The following is a 14,712-nucleotide window of genomic DNA, read 5'->3' as shown; positions in this document are numbered from 1 at the left end:
AGAACCATCTACCAAATTAATCAAATGGCACTGTTATAAGAATAGAACCCACCATGTTACCTTTCATTTATTATAAACTTATCTACCTCTCCAACTCGAAATATACAGCGTCACGTCTTGCAAAGTCAGATTTCAATGTCAAAACACTTGTTTTTTGTCTCTCTTTTCAAATTCGTATGTTACGCACGTGCGTCCCACCAGAGTTTAGAACGTATTCCATTTTTTTTCGGTGTAGTCTAATACCGAATCAGACATTCGATCTCTGATTTAAGATAAGAATAAAACGGCCTGCCCTGTAGGTCTATAACCTGATTTGCTTTGATGAGTTAGTTCAGTAGCACATTAGTTGGCTTCTTAATAGCTTTGTATAGGATACACCCAATAAAATTTAGATTAACGTATATAAAAAAGAGTAATTAAAAAACAGATATACAGTGTGTCCCCGGATTGTCTTTACAAGAGGCGCGGCAAAACTTTTTTATTATTAACATTTTGAAAAAAATGCTTTCTTCATAAAAATGTTTTGCTTGCCTTAAAATTGTTAATCCCAAATTAATCCCGTTTATATTTTGTCAAATTTCCATACCGTTTTAGAGAAAATTAAAAATAACATGAAAATATGGTCCTATGTATCTAGCAACTGTAATTTAGACGGATATAAAATTTTAAAATTTATTCCTTGTTTGTTTTCGAAACAACCAAATATGTCCAAAAACCTACATTTTAAACAAAAAATTCCTTAATGAAACTGGCTTTAACTTTCATCGTAGAATTCGACAATCGAATAATATATAGGGTGTTCCAATTAAAAAATACACCTTTGATATTAAATTTTGGATAATTATAAAGTGTGCTCGAAATAAAATTGCTTGTGCTCCAAAAAAGTCATTTCGATACAATTTGTGGTTCTTTTAGGATAGTTGACATATGAACAAACCGCTACTTTTTAGTTAAATAATGATAGTAATCTATTTTAAGGTAATGTAGTCTAATAAAAAAGTTGATGAAGCTTCAAACAAAAAAAAAGTAAGAAAAAAAATCTCAACGCTATGCAATAAAATTTGAAATATTCCTCACTAAAGCAGTAAAATTTTACAACTTGTACCTTTCTCAAATAAAGCTGCCCTCTTAAAACAGTCGGCGATCTGGTTTGATAGCCGTCGACGCCTGCTTATCATAATTAAGCAGTTTAACTGCAAATATTTCTTTTTTGTATAGAACCTTATCCATAAATCAAATTAAATTATCCAAACGACGTTGAGTGGCTTTGCGCTTTTAAGGAAACTTCGATACCACCAGATATATGAAATTGTCTTCTTGCTCTTCACAACTTTCACAAAAAGACGCCATAATGTTAAGATGAAGTTTAAATGAAAGGAAACATAATTTTTAAGATATCCCAGTAAAGATTATTTTAAAATATTCAATGTTTTTGTTGAAATCAGAAGATCGCTTTTTAGAAATGCCAGAAAGAACCCAAACAACATTTAACCATCAAATTAGATCACACAAAATATGCTATTAATTTTCAGTTTCAGAGGCAAAATATACAGGTGGGTTTTCCGGAAACTTCGGCAGCATATTCTGCACATAAAAATAAGTAAAAAAGTTCGTGTAAATGTATGTCCTAAAATGATTAGTTTTGGAGATACAGGGTGGAGAAGTTTAATTTTTATTTCAATTTTTTTCCAAATAATTTTTGAGGTAACGTCAATATTTGGATGGAAATTGGTGTCAGGGAGTTTTCTGACATGAGGAATTTGATTTTGATGTCAATATGACTTCTCTTTGTAAGGGGAGCCACCTACATGTATTTTAACTGTTTTGAAGAGCAATAACTTTTCTTCCGTACCTGTATAAAACTGCTGAGTGAAAAAATATACATTTCCGTGATTTTCTACGTAAAAAATGTCTCTCGTTCTCAAGACATTAAAAATGGAAGTAGTCAATACATGTCATTATTAACAAGAAATAAACGTTGAATAGTTATTTGACTACTGATAAATTTGGGACTCTTCGAAAAATATGATGATAAAACAGTTTCTGTTGGACTTTTGACGCAAAATAATTTCAAATTTATGATTTCAGTCTAATAACTATTTAGTCAACATGTTTAATTTATGTCAATGATAACAGTTATTGATAATTTCGATTTCAAATATCTCAAAAACCATTACTCATAGCAATTTTTACCAAGAGACCTTTTTAACGTAAAAAACGTCGTAAATGTATATTTTTTACCCAGTAGTTTTATACAGGTACGGACAAAAAGTTATTACTCTTCAAACCAGTTAAAAAATATGTAGGTGGCGTCCTACACAAACAGGAGTCATATTGACATCAAAATCAAATTTATCATGTCAAAAAACTCGCAGACACTAACTTTCATCCAAATATTGACGTTACTTCAGAAATTATTTCGAAAAAATTGCAATAAAAATGAAATATCTACATCCTACCGCAGTTTCTGGAATATAGTTCGGACCACCCTCTATAATTGTTTTAAGTTTATTATATTCATTATTTAAATCTACAAGTTGTATAAATATGAATTTAAGTCAGACAAGGAATAGATAGTATGATTACTAATAAGGCGTGCCACCTTTTGAATTGCAGCTTGCATACCGCACGAAAATTTCTCAACCATGATGATTTCCCGTTAAATTCAAATTCCATATTCGTTCAGACGAACGATTTTTGAAGCGCCTTGAAACAGTCATCTCCAGAGGAAGAAAAAAGGAGAAAACCGAACGTATATATGTAACATATGTCAGATATCGTGGCCCCTCTATGCAAATGGCAAAGTAAATATCCTAAAGCCTGCGGAGTGTGTTTGGTTTGGCCGTATTCGTACGGCTCTCTAGATGGGGATATAACCTGCCTGCCTTTTAGCAAAAGCTAAAAGTCGCCGTTTCCCATATTTAACGGTAAGCAACAGTTGGAATGCTGCGCGATATTTTTCTACGTTGCCCACTACATTAATATGTTTAATGTCGCTTGTTCACCGTCTTAGGAGTACGAGCTAATTGGAGAAACGATCGGATTTGATCTGGGTTAGAGAGAATTGGCGAATAAGTTATTACAGTGAGAGATTTTGAGCTCTTTATGTGGTGTTTCAGGTAAATATAGTACGTCAAAAAGTCAGTCGTTTTTTTTTTGTAAAAGTGGTAGAGATTAATTCAGAAGTAACCTTATATGAGTTTCGAACTTTCATTGCAATTACACTGGTCTGCATGGAAATCGGTTCTGGCACCAATCTTGTCGATTCTTATGTAAAATGACCTCCTGAATCCAAATATGATTTTAGCTTTCCTACATAACCCCCTGTTCTGGGGGTTACTTCTACATATTTTTACTGCCTTGGTATAAATATACCGTGCTGGCAACTGTTACTTTTTGGTCGGTATTTACATGTGTGGAAGTAAATCGCATAGGAATCTTATTAAGTCGGAGCGAGAAAAATGCGACGGTGTGCTGTTGCGGCGTTGTCACATTTCTCCGATACGCCTTTCCCTATCAAGTAAAGTAAAATCCCGATCGCAAACCGCTTATTTTTAAAAGACTTTTTTTTCGAAAATATAACTAAATAAAATCATTAGATACGTTTCTGAGCATCTGAAATGGAATAATTATAAGGATATCGTTAGTGTGTTCATTCTTTTTTAACGAGAAAAGGTCAGTAAATCGCGATAATTTAGAAACTCAACTTTTTAACACATAACACGAGGTAACTCAAGAACCACTTTAGATATATTCAGGCCGTTTTTTTTTGAAGTTTGGATCTTTTACAAGATGTTTAAATAAGGAAAAATTCGATAAGCTTGTTTTTTCCATTCAAAAATTTAAAAAACCCATCCATTTATTTGCAGTGCATATCAATTTTCAGCAATCATGTAACATTTTATTTATAAAGATTTTCACATACTGTCTGCGAAGAAAATATAGCAGTAATATTAAGAAAGCTTTTGAAAAAAAAAACTACAATCAATTGTTTCTAGTGGATTTCGAGATATCGATTTTTGAATTCAGAGTTCTAATAGCGCGACCACTGTCGAACACCAACTCAATTCCACTTGTTTTTACCAAAAGTGTTTTTAACTTGCACTTCAAAAATTACAAGCTGTAGGAAAAATTACGACTTGTTTGTTATAAACAAACAAAGTATAAGGCCCAACTACAACTCTCTTTGTAGTTGGGCCCATTGTTGTCTATTGCTGGCTATGCGTGCCCTAATTATCCCTGCTAAAATATCCTCGCCTTAGTGAGACCAAAATCAAGAAATTAGTTTTTGTGGGTCCCCAGAGTCGACACCTCTTCCAAGATTCAACGTTTATGGAAGATCTGAATCAAAAATAGAAATCAGCTTGGTTTGCACTCCAAACTATGTGAAAGAACTTTTAACTCTTTCCTGGAAATTTAGGAGCAACTGAGCACTGTTAGTTTTTGGGACGAGAGAGTTATATACCTCAGGGAATAAAAGACAAGCAAGCTCCAAATAAAAATAGATATATTTTTATTTATTATTGTTTACAGTTAAAGAAATAATTATTATTAACCAGAAAGGTATCAAAATAGGTGAGGTCATATTTGACTGATGATATTTGGAATCAGGAGGGTAGTTTACATAAGAATCGACAGGAGTGGTGCCAAGGTTTAAATTTCTTTTTTTTTAAATCCAGTGTTGTTTTTAATTTCCTTTTGCATTTTTACTTGCACAACGTTTAAATCAGACATAAATATGTGAATTTAGTAAAACTATTAATTATGCACAATACATCTGAGTACGACTTACCGTCCATCTAAACGTAAAGGGCAGCACCAGCTTCCCTCTGTCCGGGTCGGATAACGTGAACGTATCTCTGCCGAGCACCTGGCTGGACGCGTTCCCGAACGAACACGATCCCGTGCTGGTCACGTTGCTCTGGTACTCCTTCAGGCACAGCCGGAAAAATGTCTGGCACGGCGTCGAGCACCGGTTGGATATGGGCGAGCGTTGGCTCGTGCCACAACACTGGCCGGTGGACAGTTCGCTGCGCGGGTTGGCCATCTCCAGCACTTGGAGCTCGAAGATGCCGGAGCCATGTGTGCACTGCAAATGATAAAATAAATACAATTATTAGAAGGTGGTAATGGTACTGACATTAAAAGTAATTTAAACTTTAACTACGATTTAAATGTTGTTAAAATATCTACAAATATAATTAAAACTAACACTGATTCTGGTGGATAATATTTATACATTAGGTTAACACTTTGGTATTACAACAGCAAATCCTGCAAACCTTGTATCAACACAGGGATATGAATACGGATATACGCAACTCGGAAGGTATTTATTTCAAAAGTAAAAATTCAAACTAACGAAACCAGGCAGGGAAGCCTTGAAAAAAGTCTGCCAACTGAGGCAATTTGTTTTACAATGGCAGAGGGTGTAGAGGCTGGAAGATGTCCGAAATTTTCAGGTGGAAATAAGGGTAATTTATTTTTGTGGAGAATAAATAATAAAAAGCAGGAAAGTGAGAGTGTTCATTTGCCAACTTGACAAATTGCCAAGCAATGCTAAATCACTTGTTTCCATAGAGATCACTTTTAGACCAGTATTGGATTGTGTGCGTCCTGTAAATACATTAGGAGAGCGAAATAAAGTTACGTTAGCCTGGGTATCATGGCATTAAGGTCATTTTTATATTTATTAAGAATGGGTTCCAAGTGAGAACACCCTCCTGGTGTCGTTCACTGCGGCCTCGAAGGCCTATTGTGGCTCAGTACTACAAACTCTTTAAACAAAAAAGATTCTTAAAGTTCACCCTCAAGACCCAACCGTTTAACATAGGCTGTTATGTCCGAGAGTGATATATCTCCTAGGTCTGATAAGTTCTAGCAGGGTTTTGCCAAACACTTCAAATCTGGTCCTGCTCCCAGCGAAGCAGGTACACATAACGTGCTTCATGGTTTCGCCAACTTCCATACAGAGTCGGCATTCGGCGTCTTCCACCAGTCCTATCCTCTGTAGGTGTGATCACAGCCGGCAGCGGCCAGTGTATACAGCAGAAACGTACACGCTCCATTCCTGGCGGCCTTTAAGAGTGTTCCTGTTCTGAACTTGGATGGCTCTGCTAGGATTTTCTTGGCATGTTCCATTCGACACCCCAACCCATTCACAGAGCCTGTCTCTTGCGATATTTTTTGAAACGCTAAGTGTCGGTTCTAGGCCCACGAATGGCGAACCTGCACCTGTTTTGGCGAGGGAATCAGCACGTTCGTTACCCTCTAGGTCGACATGTCATGGTATCTATATTAGTAACACTTTGTTACTATTTCCTAATGAATTGAGTACTTAGTTTCCTACAATGAAGAATGGTTATAGACGTGCTTTTCGTTGCCTCAAGCGCTTTCAACGTGGCTTGACTACCCGAGAATATGTTCAATGTCATTCAATAGCATATAGCACAGCTTGGAAAATTACGGTGTGTTTTCTAAGACTGTGGTAAATCTCAGTGGTTGGACTGCTGCAGTAAATTCATCCGTCAGGTCCTTTTCCTTTCTTGGATCCGTCCCTGTACCAACACATTTCCGCATGTAATAAACCATTTCTCGGCTTATTCCATTAATTCCTATTCGGAAACAGGACGTTGCAAGTGCGTGTTAAGAGTTGGACCTGTGGTGCGAGATCTGAGATCATTCACAGAATCTCAGCCGACTGTAATTCGTCTACTAGCCGGTTTTGTATGAACGAGAATGTTTCTTGGCATTTTAGTGCCATATTTACAAATCTGAGGATCATAAGGGAAAGTAATAAGGTAAAACATCATTATCAATGCCATTTATCCAGTGGTCCAAAAATGGTCCAAAGTTCTGTAAACCGACAAACCTCTAGAATGGTGAAAAATTCAAAAGGACAGTGACAGACGAAAGAGATCCTATGATCTCTTTCGCCAGGTCTGGCGTAAATTTTGGCTAGTGTCCAGCTATTGGACACTAGCCAGACGTGCTGAACAGGATAGAACGATGTATCAACAAAAAATGTGTCAAATATACTGGGCTTTCTAACAGAACATTGTAAGTGCAATAGACATTTAAAGCTGATGGAATTAAAAGACGAAGATATGTGCATATTCCGTCAAAAAAATGATAGAACACATCCAATGTCAGTGCGAGGTAAATGTATGGTTCTTTATACTAGGAGATGATAGGAATACATTAGCAAAGAGCCATATTAAAGGTTCAATCTCTAAATAAACATAACTGCCTCTAAAACAAGAATAGACATTATGATACACATGTATAATAGACAGACAAATAAACCGAATTTAATAGCTTTAACGTATTATTTTTATTTTAAAACTGCTAATGAATATGACTAACTTAACAACTATTTCTAAAAAGCTTTGTTCGACGATTCCTAAACTAACAAAACCCGTTTCTCTGCTCTTGTTTCCGGGAATCTGTAGACTGTGTGTCGAGAGTATGCGTTAGTAATTTATATCTTCCACAATAAATATCCCTACATTCCGCCTAAATTAAGTATCTCAGTGTTATCTTCCAAATCGCCATTAATTTTTTTTAATGTCTTTTGTTCCGTCTCTTCTGCCTCTCTTGATAAATATATGTAACTCGTAAAAGTTCCTTTCTCTTGGATGTCGCTTTTGTTATGTATCTTTGTTTATTAGATACGAAACATAGTTAATAATGCCAAAAAAAAGTTTTTTAGCAAAGCAAAAAATCTACTCAGATCCAAAAAATCGCAACGGAAAAATTTTCGGTCAAGTTTACATTGTTCTATTTTTTTATTTTTAGCCCTATTTCTTTCATTCTTTTAGCAAACTGTATATAAAAATATCAATTTTAATTCGTAAACAAAAATTTGACTTATTATACAGGGTTAATCGAAGAGTTGTTTTTTATCCTATCTTTAAAACACCTTGTACAATCATTTCGTGTGCAAATTTTCCTAAAATATTATTTTTCGGTCAGAACCATGTCTCCTGAATATTTTATTTTTTGACTCATGTCAATACATGCCTGTGTTAATTTTTAAGAGTAAAATGGACTTGCCACACAAACATTTTGCAATTTTTCCAATTATCGTTTCTTTTTAATGCTATTCTTCATAATGACGAGGTGGCTTTGGTGATTATTGTTGTGTACAATAGAATATAGTTCTTAGTGTCAAAGATTGTGCAAAAGTCTTTGATCTTGTTGAAAAGGCTAAAATTATGAATATTCGCTTGGTCCTTGAAGAAGAATGGGAAAACATAACACAATATATTTGCAGCCTCATTAACAGTATGAACCCACGGCGACGTCTAGAGACAGTTATAGCAGCCGGGGAGGCAATGTATTAGAGTATTTTTACAATTTTTTTTGTATGTACAGGGTGGGTCAAATTCGACGCTTTTAAATGGAAACACCCTTTTCTATAGGAAATAGACAAAAACTAATATCGGTATCTGGAGCTCAATTTTTATCAAAAACATAATGGTGAAAACCGCATATCGATATCCGTTACAGTTTCGGAGTTACAAGTTAGTTTTTCAAAAATCTGCATTTTTAACAAATCGCTGTAACTTTTTTGCTGTGGAAAATTTTGTATTTTTATGAAAACATTTCCAAAGCACCTTTTTACGTAGAATTTAATGGTTTAAGTATAATTTTTTTTTAAATTAATAATTTAAGACTTATCAACAGAAAATTTGATTCTTTATATGGGAAACCCTGTATATTTTTACTTTATTGAAAAGCATTTAAAATTACCTTTCCAAAAATATAACACATTTGATATTTTGCTCGATTCCTCTTCGAGATATAGAGTACATAAAAATTCGCCCGCTTTAAATAAGTAGGCTTTGAACGGCACCGGCTGTAATGCAAAAAAATTCTAGTTGTGAGCATCAATTAAAACGAAAATGATTTTTGCTATGAGAGATGCAGAATTTTATAACAATTTAAAATATATTTAACCAACATCAACACATTTAAACTATATCTAATAACAATAAAAATAAATGGCAAACCAAGACCAAGACATGAGATTTTGCTACACGTGTTGTGACATATCGACCGTCTTCTGTTATGGACAGACGGGGCAGTTTTTGAACATTTCTCGCGGAATTCATTAACTCAGTGGGAGTGCAAGATACTCTCTCATAACTGCTAAGTATTTCTAATTCTTGTCTAGATTATACGGAAGAATAAGGAACCTTTATTCTTCCGCAAATATATCCATAGGATTAGATCCATGGGCACTAAGTCAGGCGGCCTCGACGGCCAACGGCTGAGATTTTGGTTAGCTAAGCAATTATTCTTAAAATTGGCTGCAAAAATTTGCTGAAAACTTCAGTGTTCAGAGGCGGTGCATCGTCTTGCTGGAAAAATATGTTTTCGAGTTCCATTAAGCGCATATCATCAATAAGAGGTCCAAAGCCTACTAGTTAAAAGTGGCGAACTTTTAATAATTATGTATTTCGAAGGGGATTTATAACAAAATATCAAGTGTGCTATATTTTTGGAGAGGTAATTTTAAATTCTATTCAGTTAATTAAAAATATAGAGGGTATCCCAAATAAAAATCAATTTTTCTGTTGACAACTCTTAAATTATTAATTTTAAAAAAATTATACTTAAACCATTAAATTCTACGTAAAAAAATATTGATGAGCGGTTTTCACCATCATGTTTTTGATGAAGATTGAGCTCCAGATACCGATATTATTTTTCGTCTATCTCCAATAGAAAAGGGTGTTTCCATTTAAAAGCGTCGAATTTGACCCACCCTGTACACTTTCTTATTACAGTTGTTTTTTTTAATATCATTAGTTCTGTCAGTGTTACTAATATTTATTAAAATCAAGCTTGTATCGTAATAGTAATTTTTATGTCAATTCAAGCGCTTTTTTTTTCAAAATTTGCCTAATAGTGGCGTGAAAATCATATATTCTTAGAGTACCTAGGTCTAGAATCTTCGAAGTCACGTTAAATTCGTCTCAGGGGCGGATACAGGAATTTATTTTAGGGGGGGCCCAAAAAAAAGTAACGTAGAATATGCTTTTTAGGGCGCCATTTTTATCCCAAAAGGCTAATATTTAACCAAATTTACAAATTTTAGGCCGGGCCCCATGGCCCCCCCTCTGTATCCGCCACTGATTCATCTGATCAGGTGATGATAGCTCTAACAGAAGGTTCAAAAATAGGCGAAAAACAAAATTTCAGGTTCAATATCACCCCTAGCAGATTCTAGAGGTTTTTAATATACGAATCTAGCGGGTGCACCAATCTTCCAGAGTTGGTAACCCTGCAAGGCATGTGTTGTCATGAGTTACAAAACAAAATACTCAGGAGACATGGTTCTAATCGAAAAATAATATTTTAGGAAAAGATACTCACAAAATTATTGCACAGGGTGTTTTAAAGTTAAGGTAAAAAAACAACCCTTCAATTAACCCTGTATGTGTATAATAAGCCAAATATAAAGGGTTGTTCACCACATACGACACGGAGTATTGTAACTAAACGATTAGATTATTACAAATTGTTTTGGGTTCGTTGAAGGACTATTAGAGCTACAATTTAAAAATATTTTTACAAGATACAGAGTGTCCCAAATAGGTAAAAAATATTATAGTTGTATTTTTTTAAATAGAACACCCTGTATATTATTCTATTTTTAGATTCTACGATTGAAATAAAGGTAAATTTGATTAAGGTAACATTAAGGATTAAGGTACACTTAAACCTTACCGTTTTTGAAATATTTTCAATTTTATGAAATTGCAGTAAAAAATTTAAGGCTTTATTTCTCCAAGGGTATCAAAGTTTTTAATACTAAATATTTACTGAAGATTATTTATTGATCAGATATTGTGTTGCAATAATAAAAATTTTACTACCTTATACAGAGTGTCCAAAAATTTATATTAAATAATTACTAGCTTTAAGCGGCAATAACTTGTTTAATTTAAATAGAACACCCTATATATTTTACGCGAATCAGATGCACAATGTAATTGTCTATCAAATTGTATTGTTCCATTTTTTACCCACCTCTTCAAGTTTTCATAGAAAATGCATTTTCTTATAATTTAGACCTCATTTATCGCTATACCCATGGAATATTGACATTTTAGCTTATTTTTAAAGATATAACAAATTTTCAAAGGGTACAGATACTAATATTGTCGATATATCTAGTTCGCTTATTTAATTAAAAAATAAAAAAACTGTTTAAATATTTTTTGTTAAAGAGGACCGATTAATATGATCCCAGTATTCAAACTACATTATTTGACTGTTTACGTTGTAGTAATAATTGCTCCAAATACTAAAAAATTGAATTTTGTGTGTGTATTAGACAGTGTGGTAAAAAGCAACACCTTATAGATTTTACTTCATTTATTAACGAATGTTTATTTATAAAAACACACGTTCATTTTTATGACTTATTATTATATTGATTTCTGAGCCAAATCCACATTCATTTAGAATAATGTTTTAATTAAAACAATTTATAAGTATGTAATTAACTAATTTTTGGTGTTTTTGTTAGGAAATAATGATGGTATATTTAATTGGTATACTCTTTTATAAATATTTAAATAGTTTATTTTGTATGCCAATGGGCTTGCAATATTTACCACCTGTACATTTTGTACATATTATGGTGCTATAAAAAAATCTGAAATGTCAATATTCCATGGGTATAGTGATAAATGAGGCCTAAATTAAAAAAAAATGCATTTTCTACGAAAACTTGAAGAGATGCGTAAAAATGGTATAATAAAATTTGATAGACAATTACATTGTGCATCTGATTTACGTAAAATATATAGGGTGTTCCATTTATGCCGTTTAAAGCTAGTAATTATTTAATATAAATTTTGGACACTCTGTATAAGGTAGTAAAAATTTTTATTATTGCAACACAATATCTGATCAATAAATAATCTTCAGTAAATATTTGGTATTAAAAACTTTGATACCCTGGGAGAAATAAAGCCTTAAAATTTTTACTGCAATTTCATAAAATTGAAAATATTTCAAAAACGGTAAGGTCTAAGTGTGATAAACCTTAATCAAATTTACCTTTATTTCAATCGTAGAATCCAAAAATAGAATAATATACAAGGTGTTCCATTTAAAAAAATATAACTATAATATTTTTTACTTATTTGGGACACTCTGTATCTTGTAAAAATATTTTTAAATTGTAGTTCTAATTGACTTTCAACGAACCCAGAACTTACAATTTGTGAAAATCTAATCGTTTAGCTACAATACTCCGTGTCGTATGTGGTGAACAACCCTGTATAAAAAAAAACTGAGTTTATGAATTAAAGTTAATAGATTTATATACAGTTAGCTAGAAAATATAACACGTGACGAAAAAATGTTCCGTTGCGTTTCTTTTTATATCTGAGTGTACATTTTTTCCAATTGATTGGTTTTCCTACAACTTATATTTTTTTCGTGTTTGACCCGACGCATCTTCTCCGTAAAATCTTCCTCGGCCAACGGTTATCGTAAGGTTTTCTTTCGTGCAACACCGAAGTAATGGGTATGTTATTAAATACCGTAGCTGTGTAATTGGGTAAAATAAAAGAAGCGCGCGAAATAACATGGTCTGTGCGAACTCGAGTCGCTAGTCCCAGACTTGCCGCATCAGTAGATTAAGTAGCATGAAAATAGCGCAGCAGACTGAAATGCGATTTGTTTCTCATAGGAGCAGAGGAAGAATGCTTGCCGATTGTCTGGTGGTTTTTTCGAACAGTCGTAAAACATGCGAGTACCACCACCCAAGATGTACCGTTTTTAATGTATCGGTGCTTTGAGAGCCATTAATTCTTTAAACATTTATGGCTTCTGTTTTAATACTAGAAGCTTTTTCGATTTTCTTTTTATCAAAACTTTATTACTTTTCAAACAATCTATTAGTTCAATAAGTGAAGAATAAAATCTAATTTTAAAAAATGTCTATACCTCTGTGGCGGATTCATCTCTTCAAAAAAATCCTATGGATATTTCGCCACTGTAAGAAAATCTACAAAATAAAATAGTTCTTTTTTGTAAACACTGCTGCGTTAATCCAACGGAGACCAGCTTGTCAGCAGTTATTTACTAATGAACAAATTTGCCTAACTGATAAAAAAAATGCTTAAGGTTTCGGGAAGTAAATATATCTCTTCCCATCGTCGGAAGCAAAAAAAACACAAAGAACAAAGAAAAAAATATTTAAAATATCTAAATACAACTATTCATGAACAATTTAGTTTTATGCATTGCTCAGGCATCTGTAGAAGTTAGTATCAATCGCTTCTTTGATTTTAATGAACATAACACAAATAAAAAAAATGAGGTTCTTTGGTTTTATCTCATTAAGATGATTAAGTAATTGTTAATTTTGAAGTTTAACTTGTTATAATGTCATTTTAACAGAACGTCAATGGTTTTTATAGACGTATCCTGTTGAAAACAACTAAAAAGTTTTTGAATGTATTTTTAAACAACTAAAAAGTTTTTGAATGAATGTTTTGTATTTATAGATATTTTAACGAGTTTTGTTCTTTATTTTGTTTTTGCTTCCGGACGACGCACAGAGGGGATTTTTTTCCAAATTCGTGGCCAATATGATTTTTATAGCATAAACTTACTATTTCTTTTCGAAACTTGTATTTACATTAAAAGTGAGTCATATTTACTAAGAAAATGTCTATTATACACTTTGATGCTATACAGGGTGACAAAAAATTGCAAAGTTCGAAACAGAGGTAATATTAATTATTAGAAGAAAATATTCAGTAATTTTCATCTTTAAACATGTATTTTTTGCAAATTGTTCTTATGTTTTTCATTTTCATTACATATAAATTTTAAGGGAGTGTACAACCCCTAAAATATGTTTTATTTTAAAAATTGGTTAATTTTGCAGAAAAATGGTTGAACACGTATTTTCTATCGCTTTTCACCAAAATCAATAGTTTTTTAAATAAAAAATATTTAAGGGGTTGTTCATCCCTTAAAATTTGGGTTTTGAAAAATCCCTACTTATTGAATCTCTACACCTAACAATCTATACTTAAGCCAAAATTCAGCTTTTTACTCCCATTGGCTTCAGCTTGATGAAAAGGGGGTTGTATTCACCCTCTATGGGACAATCGTTGTGGAAAAAAATATCTTCGTATGTCAAAAACAAAAATACAAATACGTGTTCAAGCATTTTGTCGCGAAACCAGTGGTTTCTTAAATAAAAAACATTTCAATATTGAAAGGGTAGTTACAACCCCTTTAAATTCAAGTTTTATAAAATTCTTTCTTATTGCTCGCCTACTTTGAATAAGAAACCTTTGTGCAAAATTTCGAGTCTCTAGACCCAGAGGTTTAAGCTGTGCATTGATATGTGCCTATATCCGTCACTTACAGTCACTTTGACAGACATTTTTTTAAGTGCCCGTTAACTAAAGGACAATTAAATTTAAAGGTGCCATTTATTTGACGTGACGTACAGGTCATCAATCAGTGTTAAAATGGCACTTAAAAGACCCCTAACCTAACGGTCTCTTAAAAAAATGTTGATAAAAGTGGCTGTTAGTGTGTGAGACAGTTTATTCTATTATATAAGTAGTAGATTTCACATTACGTTTAGAGCCAAAAATCTGTTATTTTGAACAGATTAGCAAAAACTAGCAGTCACTTTTAACACAGTTAATAAGATTAAGCATT

At 33.0% G+C, this 14,712-nt stretch overlaps 1 protein-coding gene across 2 annotated transcripts in view; it reads right to left on the bottom strand.

Annotated features, from left to right (window-relative positions):
* The window catches only part of LOC115889099 (protein jagged-1b), a 410,680-nt gene that overhangs the window by 362,441 nt on the left and 33,527 nt on the right, over nt 1–14,712 (bottom strand). For both annotated transcript variants that reach the window (XM_030909016.1, XM_030909015.1), the window contains exon 2: nt 4,793–5,089. In XM_030909016.1, the coding sequence (XP_030764876.1) occupies nt 4,793–5,089 (297 nt within the window). The remainder of the gene's footprint in view (nt 1–4,792; nt 5,090–14,712) is intronic.

Source organism: Sitophilus oryzae, unplaced genomic scaffold (assembly GCF_002938485.1).
Source record: "Sitophilus oryzae breed Bouriz unplaced genomic scaffold, Soryzae_2.0 scaffold_810_pilon_pilon, whole genome shotgun sequence".
In the NCBI taxonomy this organism is placed as follows: Eukaryota; Metazoa; Arthropoda; class Insecta; order Coleoptera; family Curculionidae; genus Sitophilus; species Sitophilus oryzae.
This window is presented reverse-complemented; position numbering and strand designations above follow the sequence as displayed.